General features: G+C 40.2%; 1 protein-coding gene across 3 annotated transcripts in view; it reads left to right on the plus strand.

The window, feature by feature from the left end:
- RELN (reelin) overlaps positions 1-22681 on the plus strand; it is a 504997-nt gene that overhangs the window by 381231 nt on the left and 101085 nt on the right. For all 3 annotated transcript variants that reach the window (XM_061640446.1, XM_061640447.1, XM_061640448.1), the window contains 7 exons: positions 208-413; positions 757-928; positions 2912-3112; positions 13641-13876; positions 17495-17652; positions 18539-18746; positions 22164-22240. In XM_061640446.1, coding sequence (XP_061496430.1) covers positions 208-413; positions 757-928; positions 2912-3112; positions 13641-13876; positions 17495-17652; positions 18539-18746; positions 22164-22240 — 1258 coding nt within the window. The remainder of the gene's footprint in view (positions 1-207; positions 414-756; positions 929-2911; positions 3113-13640; positions 13877-17494; positions 17653-18538; positions 18747-22163; positions 22241-22681) is intronic.

The following is a 22681-nucleotide window of genomic DNA, read 5'->3' on the forward strand; positions in this document are numbered from 1 at the left end:
TGCGTTATAATGAAAACCGTGGTACTGTATACCACATTGTACTTGGGGACATTGTCATACACGTGGTATGTCCAAATCCGCGGCACAGTGAGCCATGTTATAGTGAGGTTCTACTGTATGGCACAAATATCCTTTTTTACTATAAATATTAGCTACTTCCGTAGTTTAGTTTTGTTTGTGTTTCCCCTTGTCTCATGTATACTACAGGCTGGAAAGAGGCAATTAGTGAGCTTGGATTTGGACACCACATGGGTAGATTTTGTCCAGTTTTACATTCAGATAGGTGGAGAAAGTCCTTCCTGCAACAAACCTGACAGCAGAGAAGAAGGTGTCCTTTTACAATACAGCAACAATGGCGGTATCAACTGGCATCTACTGGCAGAAATGTATTTTTCTGACTTCAGCAAGTCCAGGTATTAATTCAGATGATGTTGGAACAATTTTAAAAATATATGTCTGTGTACAGTGCCAAAATAACAATAGCATTGCTAGCCATACTCCCATCATTACCCATTAACTATAATGGATAAACTCAAGGGATAGGGTGGAAACTCAGCTTTGAATAGGTTACTGAATTAAAAGTATTCTATGCATGGCTGAACAATCTGATCTCTCAAATGAATGTATTCTGTTCAGTTTCACCAAAACCATGCCATAACATTTTAAAAAATGTTTTCAAGTGACATAACATTTTTAGCAACAAGCAACAGTTGTGTAACATGTCCTTTTAAACATCTTGGAAATATTTGTGTCTAGATTTGTCTACCTTGAACTTCCTGCTGCTGCAAAGACTCCCTGCAGTAGATTTCGCTGGCGGCAGCCAGTGTTTTCAGGGGAAGGATATGACCAGTGGGCTATTGATGATATCATCATTCTGTCAGAAAAGCTGAAGCAGATAATCCCTGTTGTTAACCCCACTTTACCTCAGGTAATCCATGAGAGCAATTAATAAGTTCCTTGTTCATATGGAAGTTCATTTTGAATGATTGCAACTAGGGATGCCACGGTAATCCTCCAGGTTCAATTTCAATGCATATATTGTAGTTCTCTTGGTACAACATGTATCCCAGACCCTCCTTATATCTGATTCTATTCAATTTAATTTCCATCAGAGGGGAAAAATATTTGTGGCTAGATATGCAAACACTTGCAAATGCTAGCCAGAGGGGGAGAAATATATACATTTGTATGTGTGACTATTTATTTACTATTACATATATATCCCACCTTTCCTCCAAGGAGTGGTGTACAAACATTGTTCTCCCACTCCTAACGTTATCCTCACAACAACCCTGTTTGCTAGGTTATGCTGAGAGTCAGTGGCTGGGCCAAGGTCACCCAGGGAGCTCCATAGTTAAACAGGGATTTGAACCCTGGTCTCTCAGGTCCCAGTCTGACACTCTCAACTACACCACACTGGCTTTTTGTTGTTGTTTCTTTAAAGCATTTTAGCCCATTCTTCAGTGAAAGCACCTGATTGTGCCCTGCATGCTGCTTTGAAGCAGACACACCCCTCAGCTCTGTCAGACTCCCAGCTGTCTCTGAACCTTGGAGCTCTCTCATTTGCAGGGTTAATATTAAGCAGCTGCAAGTTTTGTTTTTTGCACCTGCATGATTTAATTTCAACCCATGTGGGCAAAAATGGGTCACCTGATGTCATTGCGATGTCAAGAGATTCAAACATGACCTGTGGGGAGTGGGGGAGATAAAGTTAAATGAGTATAGAAGGAAAAAATTGTAAGCATTGAGGTCAGAGGGAAATACAATGTAAAAAATGCAGCAACAATTATATTACAGCTCAAATATATGTAAAATCATCACAGTGATTATTCAACACAAAGCAGTGTTGATGATCACACAGATTGGCAAGATAATTACCACCTATATTGGGGAAAAAGTGCTATAGTGATTCAGTCCATTGAACATTTTGATAAGTTGTAATTCAGGAGTTTCATGCTGGAGCCTCTCTTTGAAGTTCCTTTGTTCAAGAATGGCCACTTTAAGGTGAGGAGAAGTGTGTCCTGGGAGGCTGAAATTATCTCCCACTGGTTTCTAGATGTTGTTCTTTCTGATATCAGATTTGTATTGGTTTTTTAGTTTGGTCAGAGCAAATGAACTTCCATCCTGATACTGTGCATGTACATTTCCAGACTTTCCCGATTAGTATTCTGTTCTCCATAATATAATAATTTGTTTTGTGGGATCCAAGTGTCGTCTTCCTGCTTTTATGGAGATATAATATTTTGCCAGCTCTGAAACACAAGCATTTTGTCAGTGGGAGACTGAAATTATTTCCCCAGCTACTGTATCCATTGCTTTTGCAACTGCTATGTGGGATGTAGTTCCATAATTGCTGGGAACCTTTATTAGATGTTGCTTGTGATATTAATTGTGATGAACAGCACACATACTCATCCCGTTACCCACAACTGTGACATTTAATGGAATGTTTCTTGTTTGTTTGTTTGGAAGGTGTGGGCTCCCCTGCTGTAAATTCTGGGGTGAGAATGCTTATTCTGGACACCTTGATCATGTGCAAAAGCCTTTAAAATTGAGGGCTGGTTCACACATGAATGTTCACTATTTGAGATCAAGTGATCAAAGGCAATCCCAGAAAAAGCAGCAGAGACAGAATCTTTAATTCATCTGAAGTTTAGTGTTTTGCAGTGGAGTCAGTTCACACATTTATCTACCAGTCATCATGTGTATGCATGTGGTAATGCAAATGTGAACCAACCCTGAGTCTAATTTGTTTCAGTAAGATTTATCTCCACATAAAGGTGCTTAGGATCACAGTATAAATATGTTTAAATCTAAGTACTGCAGATCAGCTCGTTTGAGTATGAGGTTGCAAAATCCTCCTATATTAGTCACAATGAGATTTTCTTGTTTTTTTATATATTTCCAACAGAACTTTTATGAGAAGCCAGCATTTGATTACCCTATGAACCAATTCAGTGTGTGGCTGATATTAGCTAATGAAGGGATGCCCAAAAATGAAACATTCTGTTCCACCACCCCATCAGCAATGATATTTGGGAAATCAGATGGTGATCGATTTGCAGTGACACGAGATTTAACACTGAAACCAGGTTATGTCCTTCAGTTCAAGGTATTCTTTATTACAGTTTAAATGAAAAGAGAACTAATAGCCCTAACCTTATTCAGTCAAGCATGTGGGCCTAGTAACATTGTGATTCCAAAATGTTTAGCCATATTACCATGAGCCGAGGACAGGCACATACAGAACTCTTCATGCATCAGATTTTGTACCCAGTAGCGGCTTTCACATCACTGTGATCAAGTATTCAAACCTTAACCTATACTTAGCTCACTGTAACACAGAAGTAGCCAACACAGAGACGCTCTCTGGATTCCAGTATCACTGCCATTTATCAGGATGGAATGGAGCATGGTGACAGTGAGGTCAGGGTTGCCTAGGTGCACCAGTGGAGCCCAGTGTACCCACACAGTCCAGCCATTGCTGCCATTCTGCCCCATTCCCCCATAGCATCCCAGTAATTGGCAGCGATATTGGTGTCAGGACAGCATCTCTGCAGCACTACCCCACAATGTCAGCCACTCCTGTGGTAATAAGATTATTTCAGTCTGTGGCTAAAAATGAAGGATGCTATAGCAGTGAGGGAGTCCAGTGAAAGTGCCCTCAGAAACGAGGACTTTAATTGGGTGTCATTAGATTTCATTCAAGAAAATGGTGCAGCCAACATTTAACTTGTTAAATTACTGTTTGTCTCAAGGTTTTCCTGTGACAAACAGGTGTGATTTAGTGTGTGTATGTGTACACATACATTTAACACTTATCAGCCACCTTAATATTAATTAAAATAAAAGAGTAAAAAAACCAAGAAATAGATAAATAAAATAAACCAATTCACTAGTATGCCATGTAGGAGAAAAAATGGAGAAGACAGGAATACTGGATGGAATTGGAGAGTGGTGAGGTCAACACTTGCAAAATGTGATAAAAAGATGGTAAAATTATAATCTAAGAAATGATAGATTAGTTCAAGATTTGATTGGAAGAAATATGAAGGAAAACTAGGGGACTATCAACACTGATGTAAGGACCATACAAATCCCCATATGGTAAACATATCGATTGTCCCTCTTACATGACAATTAACATCAAGTAATGCAGTCATTGGAACAACAACTAATGCAGTCAGAGGAAATTATAATCACACCACTCCTATAATGTCAGAACTAGCCCTTGGACTAAAAAGGAAGTTTATGTGCTTTGACAAGCTTCTGTGTCTGAATCCTAATCAATTATTTATTGCGTTTATAATGAAATCCTATTGTGAATTCTAGGGATCTACTGCAATAGAATTTTAATGAACTAGCCACAAATACATGATCCTTACATAATTGGTAAAAACAAGCACTGACTAATGTACAGAATTATTAAAGACATCATATATTTACAGGCAGCTTTTCAAATATAATTCCCACCATTCTATAAATAGGGAAGTTGGCAAGGAGTATGGAGATTTGTAAATTAATCTCATTCTGTTGTGACATTACAATGATGAAATGCTATACAAACTGAAAACTGCTGTGTGGTACATACATTCGTGTTCATTTCAAACACTTTCACTTGGGTCTTGTCTTCTGCATGTATAATTTGCTTTTCCAAAGTGGTGTGCAGCACTGCAAATGTCACAGTTATACAAATAGTGCATTGGAATAAAAACCAGTCAATGTCTATTCAAACTGTACAAGACAGTGACCCTGAGGGAAAGTGTCAACCTCAGTCTGTTTCTGTCCTACTGTCTGCTCTCTGGGTGAGAGCTTGTGTCCCCACAAGTACCCAGTACAATGAAAACCAACTATTTGTATGAATGGTAAATATGTAGGGGCTCCTCCAGATTATCTGTTTATTGAGCATTCATCCTGATTTGCTTGCACAGAGCTTACATAATGGTTGTACGATGTCTGCTCTTTACTAAGCATTTGTTTTTAGGGAGGTTATACACAATGAGCATTCATCCTGATGATTTGTTTGCAGTCTTCCTGTTAATCATTTGTTACCCACACTTTTCAGTGCATTTTCCTATTACTTTTCTAACCTCAAAAAGTCTGTTTTTTGTAAAATAAAAAAAACCCCATGGATTTGTAGCACTAGGCTGTGAGAGCACTTTAATCCATTTCGGTTGTGCAAACCTAAGTTTCCAGTACATGCTTGAAACCCTCCCACAGAATACTGACAGTCTGGAGGCACTGTAGCTTTAGCCTTCTCTCTGGGATTTTGAGCATAAGTCTATAGTTGCCAGAATAGGGGAACCTGAACAATTACTAAGGCAAATGCTTTAGGTTAGTATTATTTTATTTTGTAAATAGAGAGCAATGGTTACAGAGAACGTGTGCAAAACCAATTTGAAAAGTGCTTCAGAAAGCACATGTGTGGATTGTGTATTATATAATGACAGGATACATATGTGCTGTAGATTCTGTCCAAGGAACATTCCCCTTAAATGACTAGAGGGTGAGAGGAGGAATTCCAAAACCTAATATGCATATGTTGTGTCCCCCTTCAATCACTCTTCCTTGAGCTGGTAGAGACACTTCCCCCCCCTAGTCTCACCACAGTATAGCAATGCTGTTTAAAGGGACTTTGTTCTATTCTCCCCCAGCCCTCGCTATCAACGTCCAGGCAACAGGAAAGCCACAAACCCCGCTGTGGATACTTTAGATCCTTTAAAGCACATAGCTTTGGGCTGATTTTCTATAACCTGTTACTGTCTCCTTCTCTTGGGTAAATTCCGCTGCTACCACAAGTTACTGTTTCAACCATTGTTCACCTTTTGCCAAGATACGTGTTCTTTGTGATAGCTAGCTAAGAACCAGGCGTAAACAGATTTATTCAACAGAAGTCATGAATGTAAACAGGAATACTTAAAACTCAGTCAAGGTGGCTGATCTGGAGAAGCTGAGGGAGGCAGAGACATTTGTGGATGAGACCTTCATGGATATTATAGCTGTGTCCCACTCCCAGGATGATATCTCCCCTGGTATCACAGAGAATGAGGGCCTTGGGGAAGGAGAGCATCTATTTGAGGAAGAGGGAAATGATCCCTTAGAAGGGACCCATTCCTTGGGGGATGAGCAGATATCCTCTTGTGCTGAAGATACTTCTCCAAGGGGTGGAGGGAATTTGGTAGTGGGTGATTCAGTCATTAGGATTATAGATAGTGGGAGCATAATGGGCATGCATATTGCAGGGTGATTTGCCTGCCTGTTACAGAGGTTGCAGATGTTGCCAATCATCTAGATAGCTTGATAGACAGTGCTGGGGAGGAGTCAGTGGTTGTGATGTATGTTGGCACCAATGACATGGGGAAATGCAGTCATGAAGTCCTGGAAGCAAAATTTAGGTTGCTAGGTAGGATGCTGAAAGCCAGGACCTCTAAGGTAGTTTACTCTGAAATGTTACTGGTTCCACATACAGGGCCAGCTAGTCAGGTGCAGCTTTATAGTCTCAATGTGTGTATGAGATGGTGGTATCAAGAGAAGGAATTTGGATTTGTTAGACACTGGGGAACACTTTGGGACAAGCCAGGCCTGTACAAAAGGGTCAGGCTCTACTTGAACCAGGATGGAACCAGACTGCTGGCACTTAAAATAAAAAGTTGACAAAGCAGTTTTTAAACTGATGAAGGGGGTGGGAAATCCAAGAGGAGCTGAGGAGGGTCCAGTTTGAAACGAATCTACCCTGGGATACAGACCAAAAAATGTCAAAAATTTAAATGGGGTAGGCCTAGAACTCCCCCTCTAGGATTCACACCTTAATGTGGTGAGGGGGTTTGAGAGTGTTGAAGAAGCTGAGAGCAATGCCATCAGGAGTCTAGACCAAGGGGCTAGACTCCTAGCAGGGACACCCATGGCAGAATAGTCAAAGCTGAGACACCAGACTAAGATGCATCCAAACTCAGAGGAAGGCAATGGTAAACCACCTCTGAATATCTCTTACCACGAAAACCCTATGAACAGAGTATCCAAAATGCAACACAAGATAGTTCTGGAAGATGAGACCCCCAGGTCGGAAGGCACTCACCGAGCTACTGGGGAAGAACAAAGGACAAGTACGAGTAGTGCTGTGACTAATGACGCAGCTGGGTCAAAGCTGAAAGGAAGCCCAGAGGCTGATGCGCACAGATGCAAAAGGAGAGTCCGGAGTTGTACGACGCACACAGTAGGAACGTGGAATGTGAGAAGCATGAACCAGGGAAAATTAGAAATTGTCAAGCAAGATATGGAACATATCAACATTACAATCCTTGGTATGAGTGAATTAAAATGGACAGGAATGGGACATTTTCAGTCAGGCAACTACAAAATATTTTCTGCAGGAAATGAGAAATTAAGAAGAAATGGGGTTCCTTTAATAGTGAGAAGTGATGTAGCAAAAGCAATTAGGAGCTACAAGGCAAGGTCTGAGCGAGTGATATCAATGAGATTAAACGGGAAACCTATTAACATAACCATCATCCAAGTCTATGCTCCAACGGCAAATGCAGAAGAAAAGGAATTGGAGAGATTTTATGCAGAAGTACAGGAAGAAATTGATCACACACCAAAACAAGATGTGCTCATAATCATGGGGGACTGGAATACAAAAGTAGGGAACAGAGAAAAACTAGGAATTGTGGGGAAATGGGGCTTACGAGACAGAAATGAAGCAGGAGAAAGACTTGTTGAATTCTGTGAAGCCAATAATTTGTTTCTTGCAAACACATTTTTTGAGCAACCAAAAAGAAGACTGTACACGTGGACATCACCAAATGGTCAATATAGGAATCAAATTGATTATATAATTGGTAGCAGAAGATGGAGAAGTTCCATACTTTCTTCAAAAACAAGACCAGGAGCAGACTGAGGTACAGATCATGAACTGGTCATATCGAAAATCAGAGTAAAGCTAAAGAAGAAGAACAAAGCAATCATAATGCCAAAATACAATTTAAATAACATCCCAGAAGAATATAAAGATCAAATAAGGAACAGATTTGAGGCTTTAAACTTAGTTGACAAAGAACCAGAAGAACTGTGGAATGAAGTCAGAGATGTTATCAAGGAAAAATGCAAAAAGACAATACCTCTAGTGAAAAAGAGAGAAACACCTCAATGGATGACTGAAGAAACTCTTCAAATGGTTAAAGAGAGAAGGAAAGCAAAAGCAAAAGGAGACAGAAACATGGTCAGAACCCTAAATGCAACTGTACAACGACTAGTACGTAGGGACAAAGCAAACTATTACAATAGTTATTGTATAGAAATAGAAAAGGACAACAAAATGGGAAGATCAAGAGCCCTATTCCAAAAGATTAGAGAAATGAAAGGGAAATTTAAACCAAGAGTAGGGATGTTGAATAATCAACAGGGGAACACACTGACTGGCCAATATTTTATTTATTTATTTATTTATTCGATTTATATACCGCCCCTTAGCCGAAGCTCTCTGGGCGGTTCACAACAGGTAAAAAACATCTGGCCAAGATGAAATAAAAGGAAAATGGAAGCAATACACTGAAGAACTCTATAAAAGAGATGAGAGGATGACAGATTCATTCATGGAGGAACCGTATGATGAAGAAATTTTAGAATGTAAGGTGAAAGCTGCTCTTAAAATACTTGGAAGAAACAAATCACCAGGAACAGATGGCATTCCAATAGAGCTGCTACAAGCCACTGAGACAGAATCTGTCCAAATTTTGACAAAATCTGTCAAAAAATATGGAAAACTAAACAATGGCCCACAGACTGGAAGCATTCCATATACATCCCAATTCCAAAGAAAGGGGATCCCAGGGAATGCAATAATTACTGAACTATTGCCTTAATATCCCATGCAAGTAAAGTAATGCTCAAGATTCTACAACAAAGGCTCTTACCATATATGGAGCAAGAAATGCCAGATGTCCAAGCTGGATTTACAAAGGGAAGAGGCACCAGAGATCATATCGCAAACATACGTTGGATAATGGAATGGAGCAAGGAATTTCAGAAGAAAATCACCCTGTGCTTTATAGATTACAGCAAAGCCTTTGATTGTGTAGATCATGAAAAACTATGGAATGCTTTAAAAGTAATAGGGGTGCCACAGCATCTGATTGTCCTGATGTGCAACCTATACTCTGGACAAGAGGCTACTGTAAGGACCGAATATGGAGAAACCGATTGGTTCCCCATCGGAAAGGTTGTGAGACAGGGTTGTATTTTATCACTCTATTTGTTTAATCTATATGCAGAAGATATCATATGGAAAGCGGGATTGGACCAAGATGAAGGAGGTGTGAAAATTGGAGGGAGAAATATCAATAATTTAAGATATGCAGACAATACCATAATACTAGCAGAAACCAGAAATGATTTGAAACAAATGCTGATGAAAGTTCAAGAGGAAAACACAAAAGCGGGACTAACGAAGATGGCGGCCGTGGTTTCCCTAAGGTACTGAAGCCCCTGCTGCCATCTTAGTTGATGGCAGAGATGCACGCACGTAGCACACACGCGTGCCATCAACAAAGATGGCAGCGGAGGCATCATCCCCTTAGGGAAACCGCAGCCACCATCTTCGGTAAGGGCAATGGTAAAAGACAGCAGACAGGTAGGTGGGGAGCATGGGGGGAGCACACATGTGTGCTCGTGCGTACACGCCAGGGGCCAGGGCAAGCTGATGCCCAAGGGCCCCAGCATTCCTGGAGCCGGCCCGGATCTGGCATCTGGGTGCCTGCTACTAGCTCCTTTGGACTGCTGTCTGTCCAGACAGCTGAAGTCCCTGGTAAGTGCTGCAAGGACTGGGACCCCCTGCCTGTCCCTTGCTCCAGAGTGAGGCTGCAGTTAATCTCGCAGCCCCTTGCAACAGCTGCTGGCTGGGCCAGGAGGCATAAAAGCTCAGCTGCCCTTGGGGAGCCCCTTAGGGAGTCCCGTGGGCGAGGGCACTACCCCCCTTCTATTACTTTTTCTATTTTTCTTGTTGTTGTTTTTACTTTGTTTTCTGTTAAACCAGTCTAGAGGAGATTGGTGGTGGGAAGGGTGTGTGGTGCATGTGTAGTTCCTGCACAGGGTGGGAGCCTGTGCAGTGAACTGAATGAGAGGAGAAAGTCGCCAGATGCCTTCAGAGTGAGAGTCTGTAACTGGCAGAAGGCTGGCCCTCCCTGGGTGTGAGGCAGGAGGGGGAGTAGATGGGCATTGTGTGAAAAGTTTGAATGGGTGTGACTGTTCCCAATCTTCACAGAGGCCTACTGGGATAATTTGCTCCAGCAGGCTTTGTTGGTGGGCTCGTGATGGGCCCATATTAGGTGTTTAGGAGAAGTATTTCCACCCCAATTTCAGTGATTACGGGCAGAGGAAAATATAACCATGGGGAGGTGGTGAATTACCCGAGAAGGCTAAGGCAAGGCTATCTGCGCCTTGTTCCTTGCTGCCACTCCTCTCATGGATTGGTTCCTCGTTGCTCATCTGCTGTGCCTGCTGGTCGATCACTGCGCTGTGCAGGTGAGGGCCTCCTGCAGATACCATCTTATCAGGAGGTTCGTTCTGCACAATATAGGAAACGGACCTTTAGTGTGGCGGCACCTACCCTGTGGAATTCCCTCCCTTTTGAATATTAGGCAGGTGCCATCTCTGCTATCTTTTCAACTCCTTTTGAAGATTTTCCTCTTTCAACAAGCCTTTTTAAGTTGAGACCTATCCCAGTCTGCATCTGTGTCAGAATTGTTTAATATGTGTTTTAATAATGTTTTCAACCCTTTTTAAAGTTTTTTTTTAAAATGTTTTTAATGCTGTTTTGTTTTAATGTATTTTAAGATCTGTTTTCATGATGTTTTAAATTGTTTTAGTGCTTTGTTTCCTGCCCTGGGCTCCTGTTGGGAGGAGGGGCGGGATACAAATTAAATAAATAAATAAGATTTATGTAGCTTTAAAGTTGACAATGAGGACATTGAACTTGTCAAGGATCAATACCTCGGCACAGTCATTAACCAAAATGGAGACAATGTCCCTGGGAACACCATGCTGTTGCGATGATCTTTTGGTGAATGCTGAGGGCGGGGGAGCGCCCCTGCAGCCGCCACTATCTTACCATCTGACCTCTGTCTGCTTGCCCTTTATATCGGCAGTATTTACATCTTAATGCCTTTGTTGTTGGCTTCTGAAGAGAACTTCCCTGTTAGTCCGACTTGAAGGGGTTTGTTTGCCGCGCCCCACCCCCCCACCCTCGCTGAATGTACTGGATGTTGGATGCTGAGATCAAGAGGGGGTGTTGTTTTTCGGTCTTGCATATGGACTCTCACTCACACCGGTCTTTGTGCAAGGGTGGGAAGACTCATATCACGAGTTTCCATCTGAAGGCGCACTTTTTGGACTATACAGATGAGAAGCCTTATTGTAACTGAGTTAGTCTCTATGTTATTGTTTAGCTTTCTTGCTTAGTGTTTGGTGTTTTTGATGTTTTATATGTTTTTTGCTTTGTACGTAGCTCAGAGTGGCTGGGTAGCCAGCCAGATGAGCGACTAAGAAATCGAATAAATAAATAAATAAATAAAATAGTCAAGAAATCAGAAGAAGGCTAGGACTGGGTAGGGCAGCTATGAGAGAACTAGAAAAGGTCCTCAAATGCAAAGATGTATCACTGAACACTAAAGTCAGGCTCATTCAGACCATGGTATTCCCGATCTCTATGTATGGATGTGAAAGTTGGACAGTGAAAAAAGCGGATAAGAGAAAAATCCACTCATTTGAAATGTGGTGTTGGAGGAGAGGTTTGCAGATACCATGGACTCCGAAAAAGACAGGTAATTGGGTGTTAGAACAAATCAAACCAGAACTGTCACTAGAAGCCAAAATGATGAAACTAAGGTTATCATACTTTGGTCACATAATGAGATGACATGATTCACTAGAAAAGACCATAATGCTGGGAAAAACAGAAGGAAGTAGAAAAAGAGGAAGGCCAAACAAGAGATGGATTGATTCCATAAAGGAAGCCACAGATGTAAACTTACAAGATCTGAACAGGGTGGTTCATGACAGATGCTCTTGGAGGTCAGTGATTCATAGGGTCGCCATAAGTCGTAATCACCTTGAAGGCACATAACAACAACAAGGCCTAGAACTAGGCATTGTGAGTGCAGGGGCACAGGATAGCAATTCACAGAGGCAAAAGTACCACAGGCCAAACCAAAAGTGCCAAAGACACTTGAATAGTGAGTACACAAGTGTTTATAGGCCAATGCCAGTAGCCTCTGAGTCAAGATGGGAGAACCGGAGTGCTTGGTCTTAGAGGACAGCATTGATATAGTAAGCATGATAGAAACCTGGTGGAACTGAGAAAACCAGTAGGACATGATTATCCCTGGATATAAACTATATCGGAAGAACAGGAAAAGACATATTGGAGGTGGTGTCCCTCTATACATAAAAGAGGGCATTGAATCCAGCAAGGCAGAAACCCACAAAGAGACAGAGTTCTCCACAGTATCATTGTGGGTGGTGGTACTGGGGACCAGTAATTTAGTACTGGGGACATTCTGTCAAAATGCTCAGGAAGATCTTGGAATGAAAAAAAAAAACAGAGGAAGCATCCAAACTAGGAAATGTTGTAGTAATGGGTAACTTTAACTACCCTGACATAGATTGGCTACATATGCATTCCAATCATGACAAAGTAAAATTTCTAGATTCCCTACATAGCAGTGCCCTAGAACAGTTGGTCATGGAACTGACCAGAGGGGCAGCAACCCTGGACTTAATCTTAAATGGCACCCAGGACCTGGGTCGCCTGCAGGCTACCTGTATTTTGTGGGAAATATTCATTTGCATACTGGAAATTTAGGTATGCACAATTAAGGTGGATTAAAACGCTCTGGAAGCTTGGCAAAATAACTCTACTTTAAAAAAAAATTGACTTTGTGCCATTAGGAAAGTGACAGGGAAATGCACTAATAAGTGTGGGATAAACAGTTGGTTGATGGGACAATGTATACCATTCGTGCAAGCAATTTAGGATGAATGTTCATTGTTGTATAACTTCCCTACAATGTCAGAATGAATGTTCATTAAAGACTGGGCATCATATAGCCGCCATGTAAGCTTTATGGAAGCAAATCAGGATGAATGCTCAGTAAACAAGTCATCTGGAGGAGACCCTCTGAATACAATGAGTAAACATTCATGGGATTTTGCTGCACATTTTTGGATAGATTTAATTTATTTAAACTGGGATGTGATATTACTTCCAGTAAATTCTGGCATATTGGGATAGTGCCCTATAGTCCCTTACAAATAAATACAGTACTTCCAGATTAGTGTAGTAACCACATAATACCTAATTATAAAAAATAAAAAAGTGGCATCTCTCACTCCCTCATTTCTTTGGATCCTTATATTTAGCACAAATCAAATAATGAGCAACATGAACGAAATAGATTACAATCATCACCTCCAGAATATCTCCCCCTCCAGTTATTTGGAAGTTTCCTGAGAGGCAGATTCATAAGTGTAAGGTTATAAATTAGATGTGAGTAGTTAAAAAGAAACAGTGTACAACATCTGACATGTATACCCTCTTCTGGTGTTTCTACTGTTTTTGTATTTGATTTAATTTATTTATTTCCCAGCTGAACATAGGTTGCACAGATCAGTTCAGTAGTTCTGCTCCAGTGCTCCTTCAGTATTCCCATGATGCTGGCTTGTTCTGGTCATTAGTGAAGGAGGGCTGTTACCCAGCCTCACCTGGGGTCAAAGGATGTGAAGGAAGCTCCCGTGAACTGACTGAGCCAACCATGTATTACACAGGAGACTTTGAAGAATGGACAAGAATTACCATTGTCATCCCAAGATCTCTTGCAGCCAGGTACTGTTGTGATACACTTATTGTACATGCTAGTTTTAGTTGTTGCTGTTGTTGTTTTAATGTATTTTTGCTGCAAGAATTTGGCAACTTCCTTGCTTTTCAGGCTAGGAACTATGCTATTGTTGAAGAAGCTCCAGAAAGGGGCGGGATATAAATAAATAAATAAAAGTAGTTTCTATTATTTTATAAAATTAGAACAAAACAAGGCACAGAATTTTATTTTTAAAATTATCTTTTAGACATATAAGCTGCAGTAAAGAGAAAAATAGCACATTGTGACAAATAGCATTATCTTCATTAGTATTCTTTCTTTTCCTTGGGCTTATCAATTAGATCTGGAAAGCTGGTAAGAGAGCAATAAGTCCTAGAAATAAAATAAGCCATCCCAATAGAATTAATTTTGTAAATCTTCTCCTGGGTGAAGAATAAACAGAAGGGCTTTTGAGCTACCGTGTAGCGTGCTGTGTCACTGGTTGATGATGATGAGCGTTAGGAAGACTCCTCTGTGCAGAGACTTCAGGCTCTAGTACAAAAAAGTCAAACCATGCTCCTAGTTGCAAACAGAAACAGAAGGGCTAACAATAACAAGTTAACATTCTGTGCAGAGCCGCTGTCTAGAGTAGATCATCCAACATGATTTTTAAACATTTCTTTTGCTTCTACCTCTGTTGTGTCTGAAGTACTGCCTCATGCACCATTGCTGCATTTACCTACATGAACCCGATAGCTGCAACCAGAATCCAAACATGCAAACTTTTTTCTCATTCTGACTGCCTGATATCTCAAGTGTTGAGCCCTCATGCCAGCACACCACCACAGCTGATCATTTATTGATTTATTTGAATAGGTAGGTAGATATACCCCACTTTTCAAGGAAAAAAGACGTTACAATATACGTAAGCTAGTATAAATACATTTTTAAAACAATAAAATTTCAATTCAGACAAACAATCATCACAGATTATGGAAGTTGTAATCCAACAACATTTGGTGATCCAAGCGTGGGGAATGCTGGAAAACTATGGTTTGTTTAAACAAATCAGGATCGCACCATGGTTTATGATCCAGTTAGTATAAAGCAGGAAACAGCACTTTCAGTCTCCTCCTGATGGCCATGTCAGATGAGGAGAAGGGAAGGGGGACCACGTGAGCCTCTCTTCTGCTCACTCAAACAATGTTTTAGTATTTCAGCTGGAATAGTCCTTTTTGTGACATCTATGGGCTATTTCAAAGGACCAGATACTAAGGTTGCTAATGCAACTGAATGGGTTTGTAGCGTGTGTGGTTGCAAGGGATTTTAAATGACAAGTTGAACACAATCTGTACAGAAACCTACAGAAGGTGCAGAATTCATGCCACTATATCCATTCTAGATGCCCATATGAAATGAGCCCTGGCTTTTCATCTCTGGGGCAATAATATCACAATTTTGTGACAGATAGGAACAGATTCCTGATATTCTTGCAAATATCCCCTTCCAAAATAGTCTCAGTGAATATTCCAGAATTGAGATAGGAGAATCACAGCCTAAATGCCTTGTCTGCAACCAAGAAAAAATGTGCAGCATAGCTAGGAGTTTATCCCAGGGTGCTCTCTCTCTCTCTCTCTCTGTCTCTCTCTCTCTCTCGCTCGCTCACTCACTCACTCACTCACTCACTCACTCACTCACTCACTCACTCACTCACTCACTCACTCACTCACTCACTCACTCACTCACTCACTCACTCACTCACTCACTCACTCACTCACTCACACACTCACACACTCACTCACACACTCACACACTCACTCACTCACTCACACACTCACACACTCACACACTCACACACTCACACACACTGTGCATGTTCATTTCATGAGTTTTTCTGCACTTCTCTTCCCCCAGCAACAGTGGCCAAGATATTTTGTTGTCTTGCGTGTGAGTTTTCAGACAGGCTCCTTCTGTTATTGCCTTAACAAATATTTACAGTGCATGGCATGCTGTGTAGCAGGGGGAGATGGTGTCTTCATGGTGAGAATGAATCAAATAATCAGTGTGTGCTGTAGTTTAAGTATTTTCCCCTTAATTAACCAACAAACAGAAGTGCCAAGTCACACAAATCTGACACTAACGAGTTTGCTTTGCCCAACACAGATAGCACCAAATCAGTAGTGGCAGTCTGTTTAGCATTATGTTCTGTGATATAATTTGGAATAGGCAGCAAAATCAAAGCAAAAGAATGCTGATCAACATAATTAAATTCATCAGTTGCCATTACAGATGGGATACTGTTATGTCTTCCAATGTATCAACTTTAACTGCTGTATATATCTTTACAGATTTACACCCTAATACTAAACATATTCCCATCTGTTAATGACAATTATGGAATTATTATTTTATTATGCTTATATTCTGACTTCAAGCTGCTCAGAGAAGTGTGCATAGGTTTTACAGCTGGTTTTCCCATCCAGGTTTTGGCCAGGCCCATCTCTTTAACTTCAGGGATTGTACTTCATCTGATGTCACTGACTAGGCTCTGGGCTCCTCCAGTTTCAGGACACAAATGCCCAATTTGGATTATCTACTTTGTGTAGAGTAGAGAGCAGACTTGCACCTGTCTGCTTGTACAGTAATACCTTGCATTAACGTACTCAATGGGACCAGAGCGAGTATGTAAACCAAAAATGTCCTTAAAGTGAAGCACTACCTTTTAAAACTTTTTTTTACCTCTCCTTCATGCGGAGCCTCAAAGCCCCGCACTAAAACCTCTGCTGCTGCGCCTCTCAGCTGATCACGATCGCACCTCCCAGCTGATTTGCAGTGGCGCGATCACGTCTATTTCCACCCCCACGCACCATTAAGTGTCCGTAAGTGTGAAGCAAGGTACATAAACACCACAGGGATGTGGTGAAGTATGGAGTATGTCCATAAAAGCGAGTGTACGTTAAGTGAAGGTCCGTATAGCGGGGTATTCCTACTACCTTTTGGCATGTTGCACATCCGTATGTTGATATATTGTTTGCATAGGCCCAGCATACATACAATCAATAATGTTGTCAATTCCTGAGTTGTTTGTAGGATATCAGTTGTGCAATTTGGGCTACTGGTGTTAGAGTTTGAGTATATAGGCCATATGTAAGTTTAATCACTGTGTAGGCCTAGAGGCAGAGCAGGCATGCCCATTGGCAGGATGAGCGGGCAGATGCAATATCACTTTACTACTGAGAAGATTGTCTGAATCAGACAAAAAAATAAAGTTTCATCTAGCGTGATTAATGGCTGTGTTTAGACTTGCTGTGCTCATATAGTTAGGTTGGGCCTCCATCATTTTAATTATTTACAATATCAAGATTGTTTTTGTTTAATAATGGTTATATATACATATACCTATAAACAAATAAATAAACAGTATGTGCATCTACATTACGTGTGAATCATTGCAGACGATTGCCTCACAGTAAATATTTAATGGTAGTAGTAGCAGCTCATTCACATCTTTTTGAAGAATAAATTTATTTCTGTTATTGCAAGGTTGTTCTTACAATGTGATGTCTAATGTGAAAGATTATGAAATACAGCATATTTTTCTAGCAATCAGCATCCATTGTCTGCCTTCAATATTTCTATCCATATAGTAAAACCAGATTCCGCTGGATCCAAGAGAGCAGTTCGCAAAAGAGTGTGCCCCCTTTTGGCTTAGATGGGGTCTACATCTCAGAGCCATGTTCCAACTACTGCAATGGGCATGGAGATTGTATCTCTGGAGTCTGCTTTTGTGACTTGGGTTATACAGGTAAGACATCAAGGTTTATATAGAATCGCTGTCGATATCAATATGTAACATTCCATTCATTCATTTGACTCTTTGTATATTTGGGGAGGGAAGAGGTTACTAGACATTATATTTGGTAACTGGCTATACACAGAGCCTGAACCCAGTTTTTCACACACATACCAGCTAGATCTATGTGCGTGCAGACCTCTGAGATAATCAGCAATGATACTGACTGGCTGCTTGGCAGGGAGAGGGAACAGAAATCCAGTCTCCTGTTCTTGCTGCCAAACAATTGATCAGTACACTATCATAGTTTTTCCAAGACAGCCTCACACATGCAGAGTCCACAGCTGGATGAGGTTAGGAATTGCCTGCCCAGCACTACTGTTTGTGTTCAAGTTTCCTCCTCCAGCTAGGGCTATATGCACAGAAGCTTTCTAGATTGTAGCAACTCATGGCTGTTCTTACAAGCTTCTGTAAAAAAAATATGTTCACATAGTTTGCAATGCTCTTTTCTTTTCTTTTCCTAAATAAAAAGTTACGAAAATTGCTGACATTGTCTTCTGAGTCCTCAAGAACAAAAATTAAATTTAAAGATTAAAATATTCTTTAAACAGTAGCATTTTTTCCTGCTTGCAGGCCATGTCAATGCCACTGATTTTAACTGTTCAGTATGGATGGCTTTCATTTTAAAGGGAGAATTAGGGTCAGAGAGAAAGTTATGTAACAAGAGGTTTTTTGTTTTTGTTTTGCAAAAAAGGCTAAATGTGCTCATCCCTTTCTTAGAAGAAACTAATATGTATGATTTCTGTAATGCTACTGGCTAGTTTATTGACCTTTACTGCCTAGCATTGTTTCAACAAAGCATCTCCCATATATATATATATTTCTTTCCCTTCTGAAGCCTCACATGGGACCTGTGTATCTAATGTACCTAATCACAGTGAGATGTTCGACCGATTTGAGAGGAAGTTGAGCCCTCTCTGGTACAAGATAACTGGAGGTCAAGTTGGAAATGGCTGTGGAATACTCAGTGATGGAAAATCTCTTTACTTCAATGGACCTGGCAAAAGGGAAGCAAGAACAGTCCCTCTGGATACCGCAAGCATCAGGTCAATTGTATATTCTGCTTCTAAAAACTGCATGACCTTACTTTGCCATTAATTTTGGAAAATAATGAAAAAGATTCAGGTGCTTCTAAAATTGGACAAGAACTTGGGGAAACTGCTTTTCACATAAGGTTACAATAATTTGTGGGATATGAAGTTACTTAGGCTCGGGCATCAGCTTTTGTACTACATTAGCATTGTGATATTCTTTGCAGAATTATTCATTCATTTATTTAGAGCATTTTGTTATCATTTATACATATCTACCCAGAAGTAAATCACTCTAAATTTAATGGAGTTTACTCTGAGGTAAGTAGGTCAGTAGCAGACAGAGGGGCAGTGGCACTTACCTATCCTCCCAGCAATGGAGTCGCTGCTAATTACCAGGAGGGAAGTGGTAGGGACAAAGTGGTGGAAATGTCAGAACTGTGCAAACATACCAGCAGGAGTTCTGCCAGTGCATTTGTACAGTGATGTCTTCCCCACCACCTTGCCCCTCACAATTTTTCTTCCGGTAAGGAGCAGTTACCCCACCCTGCTATCTGCTACTGATGCTATATATTCACAGCCCAAGTGAAGGAACTTGTTAAATTCAGATTAAATACAGAAGACTTACAACTATTTTTAAAATAGAAAAAGTCACTTTTTAGTGTGATTATTTCATTTAATGTATTGATTATAATAAATATACTGCTATATTTTATAGACCAAGTTGCTTTCTTTATAAACATCTGGTGAAATAACCCCCAACTTGCTTAACCCCAGTGAGCTTTAAATACCTGCTCTAAAGAAAGATCTTATATTGTATGTGGATGTTCCCAGACTTTGCAAGCCTCATTATGGCCAGGTGTGGAGCAACAAAACAACCACCAAGAACACCTTGCCCTGTGTCTTTGTTTATATCAGTGCACAAATGTCACTTAAGGATTCTTGATGATTTTGCATAGAAAAGTTGAAAATAACTTGAAAATAGTAGGAGACCAGAGTACAGACTCCAGAGTGTCAGTGTACTGTGCTCCTGATAATCCAACTGATCAGTGTTTTAATGATAGTTGAAGCAGAGAAGAAAGCTTCCTTTAGCAATAATGCTACTTTTGCAGCATTGAAAAACTATCTTTGAACTATTGAAAAACCATTTTTTTTTGGCATAAATCATGTTCTGCTTGAACTGCTACCTTACTGTTATCTCTGTAACATAATCCTTTCATGGCAATTTTCCACTTTAAATCCTTGTAGACCCAGATTCTTTCTGTGCAAAAGGAAGCCACACTTTTAAGATTCAGTGCCTTCCTTCCCCTTAATAATGACCTATAGGCTTTTGATGACATCTCTTTGTGACAATCTGTAGATGGCAAAATCCACGTCTTTATACACCTGTTAGTGGTACAATTGCATAGACTATCTTTGCAGCATGAGTGGATTCTGTGGGACAATGTATTAGCTTTCCTAAGCAAATTGTGGAATCCATTCCATTCATACTACTGTGGTGTGTCTGGCATAAGACTAGTTTTGAAAGTCTCTTCAAGTCCACCCTCAATCACTTCTTTAACTTTCTTGCATGACTTAGAATTTTGCTTATTATACAGCCACGACAGTGGCTGTATACTATAGCCAGCATAGATTTTTCGCATTCCACAATGTTAAATTGAAAATACTCCCATGCCATTCTGCTGCTTCCCATAAGCACACTTCAAAACAAAACCTTACAAAACGTATAGTCCTGAACTCAGAAACGCTCGCTTAACTACCCTCTACCTTTTCATGGTGATACACAGAACACTCAGAGAGAATCGAGAGTTCAAAGTGTAAAACGAGGGAGGAAATCCAGACTCCTGTTGCACTTTTTTCTGTCAGTGGTCTCATTATTTGTTGAAATTACTTAAAAATCAGCCATGTTCATATAGTACAGTAGGGCCCCACTCATACGGCAGGTTATGTCCCAGGCCCCCGCCGAAAAGCGAAAACTGCTGGAAAGTGAGGCCCTACTGTATATGTAGGGCAGTACAATATCTCAGAGAGGAGGTCAGGTCTCCTGCTCCCCTGGTGCATTCACTATAGCTGCCCAATTTCTCTGCTTTTTAAAGTTTGATAGAAATATCTGTTGGCTATAGGTACGTTCTTAAATCGTAAGATTTTTTTTTTTTTGCCTATTAGTGAATTTCTCTGCTTTTTAATCCAGGAGGTAAGAAATGGGATCCTGTGCAAGTTTGCTGAGAATGGATTGATCATTTGCATATTTATTGCATTCAATGGGATTTACTCCCATGCAATCATGCTTAAAATAGGTGAAACTGACCATGGGGGGATAGGGAGGGGAGGAGGAAGGGCAGAGGGAAGGAGGCTATAGGTACATTCTTAAACCACAAGGGTTTTTTTGCTTATTAGTAGATAATAGTTACATCATGTAGGCTGCCAATAGACTATTCAGATGTAATTTTATTCTACTCTTAATGCTTATCTCTTATAATTTTGATCCCTGTCTGATCAGTCACTGTAGTCACATGTGGGGTCTGTATGCGGTATTTTCTAAAATACCAAGGTATGCCTCTCTGGGCTGCTACTGGGAGAAAAGGAAGGAAGGAAGGAAGGAAGGAAGATATGATTTTAAAATAAAGCATGTATTTTAGTATATAAACTTGTGGAGCCCAATCCACTCCCTCCATGCCACCTGCTTCTCTCTCTATCTCTCTGCCCCCCACAACTGTGCTGTTTCCTAGCAACACAACAGGGTGAGACAGGGAAGAACAGCTGCCACTAGGTATCTAAAAAGGCATTGTTTGCTGTTCCGTCCTATATTCATCTTATGCAGCATTGTTTCTATTCCACTGCAGTTTGTCTCCCACCAAAAACTATGTTATTGGTCTTGCTGTCTGCTGTGGCAAAATTACATAGCTCATGTAAATTATTTTGTCATCACATTATTCCACCCTATTCATTTCAGTGCAAAGGAAATACAATGCAAATGGGGGGAATGTAATCAATTACATACGGTTTGCAAACTGAAAGCAACAACAGTGATTATCAATCATATTCACTGGATTGATTTCTGGTTTGGACATGCGACAAATAAGCAAATATTGGCAATTTCCACTCCATCAACATTCTCTGACATCCCTACCTGCACTAGGTACCTCTATGTGTACCAATACAGTAGAGTGGGAATTATACCTCAGAGGAGAGTAGGGCATCAAAATGCGGTTCAGTGGTAGTACCTAAAAGGTGTAATTTCCCACAAAGCTTATGGCATCACAGAGCTAGTAAAAATCTGAAGCAATTCTAAATAGGAACAGAGATCTATATATAATAGGATTTAAATAGAACTGATGTGCTAGAAAAAATGGTGTTTAATAATACTATCCTCCAGACCTTAACTATGCGATTGTTTCTCCTAAAATAATTTTTAAACATTTTTGTTGACAGACTGGTTCAGTTTTATATACAAATTGGAAGCAAAACAATTGGTACAGGATGCAACAAACCCAGAGCCAGGAATGAAGGTAAACTTATTTTTATTTGTTGGATTAATTCTAATTTTTTGTTTTTATGAAGGACATAAATTAAACGGTTAACAATTGGCAACCCATTATTTTATAACTTATAACAGGTGTAGAGACAGATGTGCATTTATTTCTTAGCTTATGCCCATCCAAACTCCAGGGTCTTTTAATTAATGCAGTTATTCTTAATTCACCTCATAAAAACTGAAGTTGGAGAAAGTATTATTTATACTAATGTTAATATTTAAATGTTGTACTGTATTTTTTCTCTTTTTTTGTAGTTGAGAAACATAATACTAAATCTTGAGAAATTGGAAGGCATTGCATGTTAAATGATTTGAGCTTATATATTACTTTCACCACAGAGAATTGTTATCCGTATGGCAAATTTCCTACTGCCAGCCATATTCTGAAGCAAAATTCACTATGTAAGTAAGGATA

This window comes from Rhineura floridana, chromosome 8 (assembly GCF_030035675.1).
Source record: "Rhineura floridana isolate rRhiFlo1 chromosome 8, rRhiFlo1.hap2, whole genome shotgun sequence".
Lineage (NCBI taxonomy): Eukaryota > Metazoa > Chordata > Lepidosauria > Squamata > Rhineuridae > Rhineura > Rhineura floridana.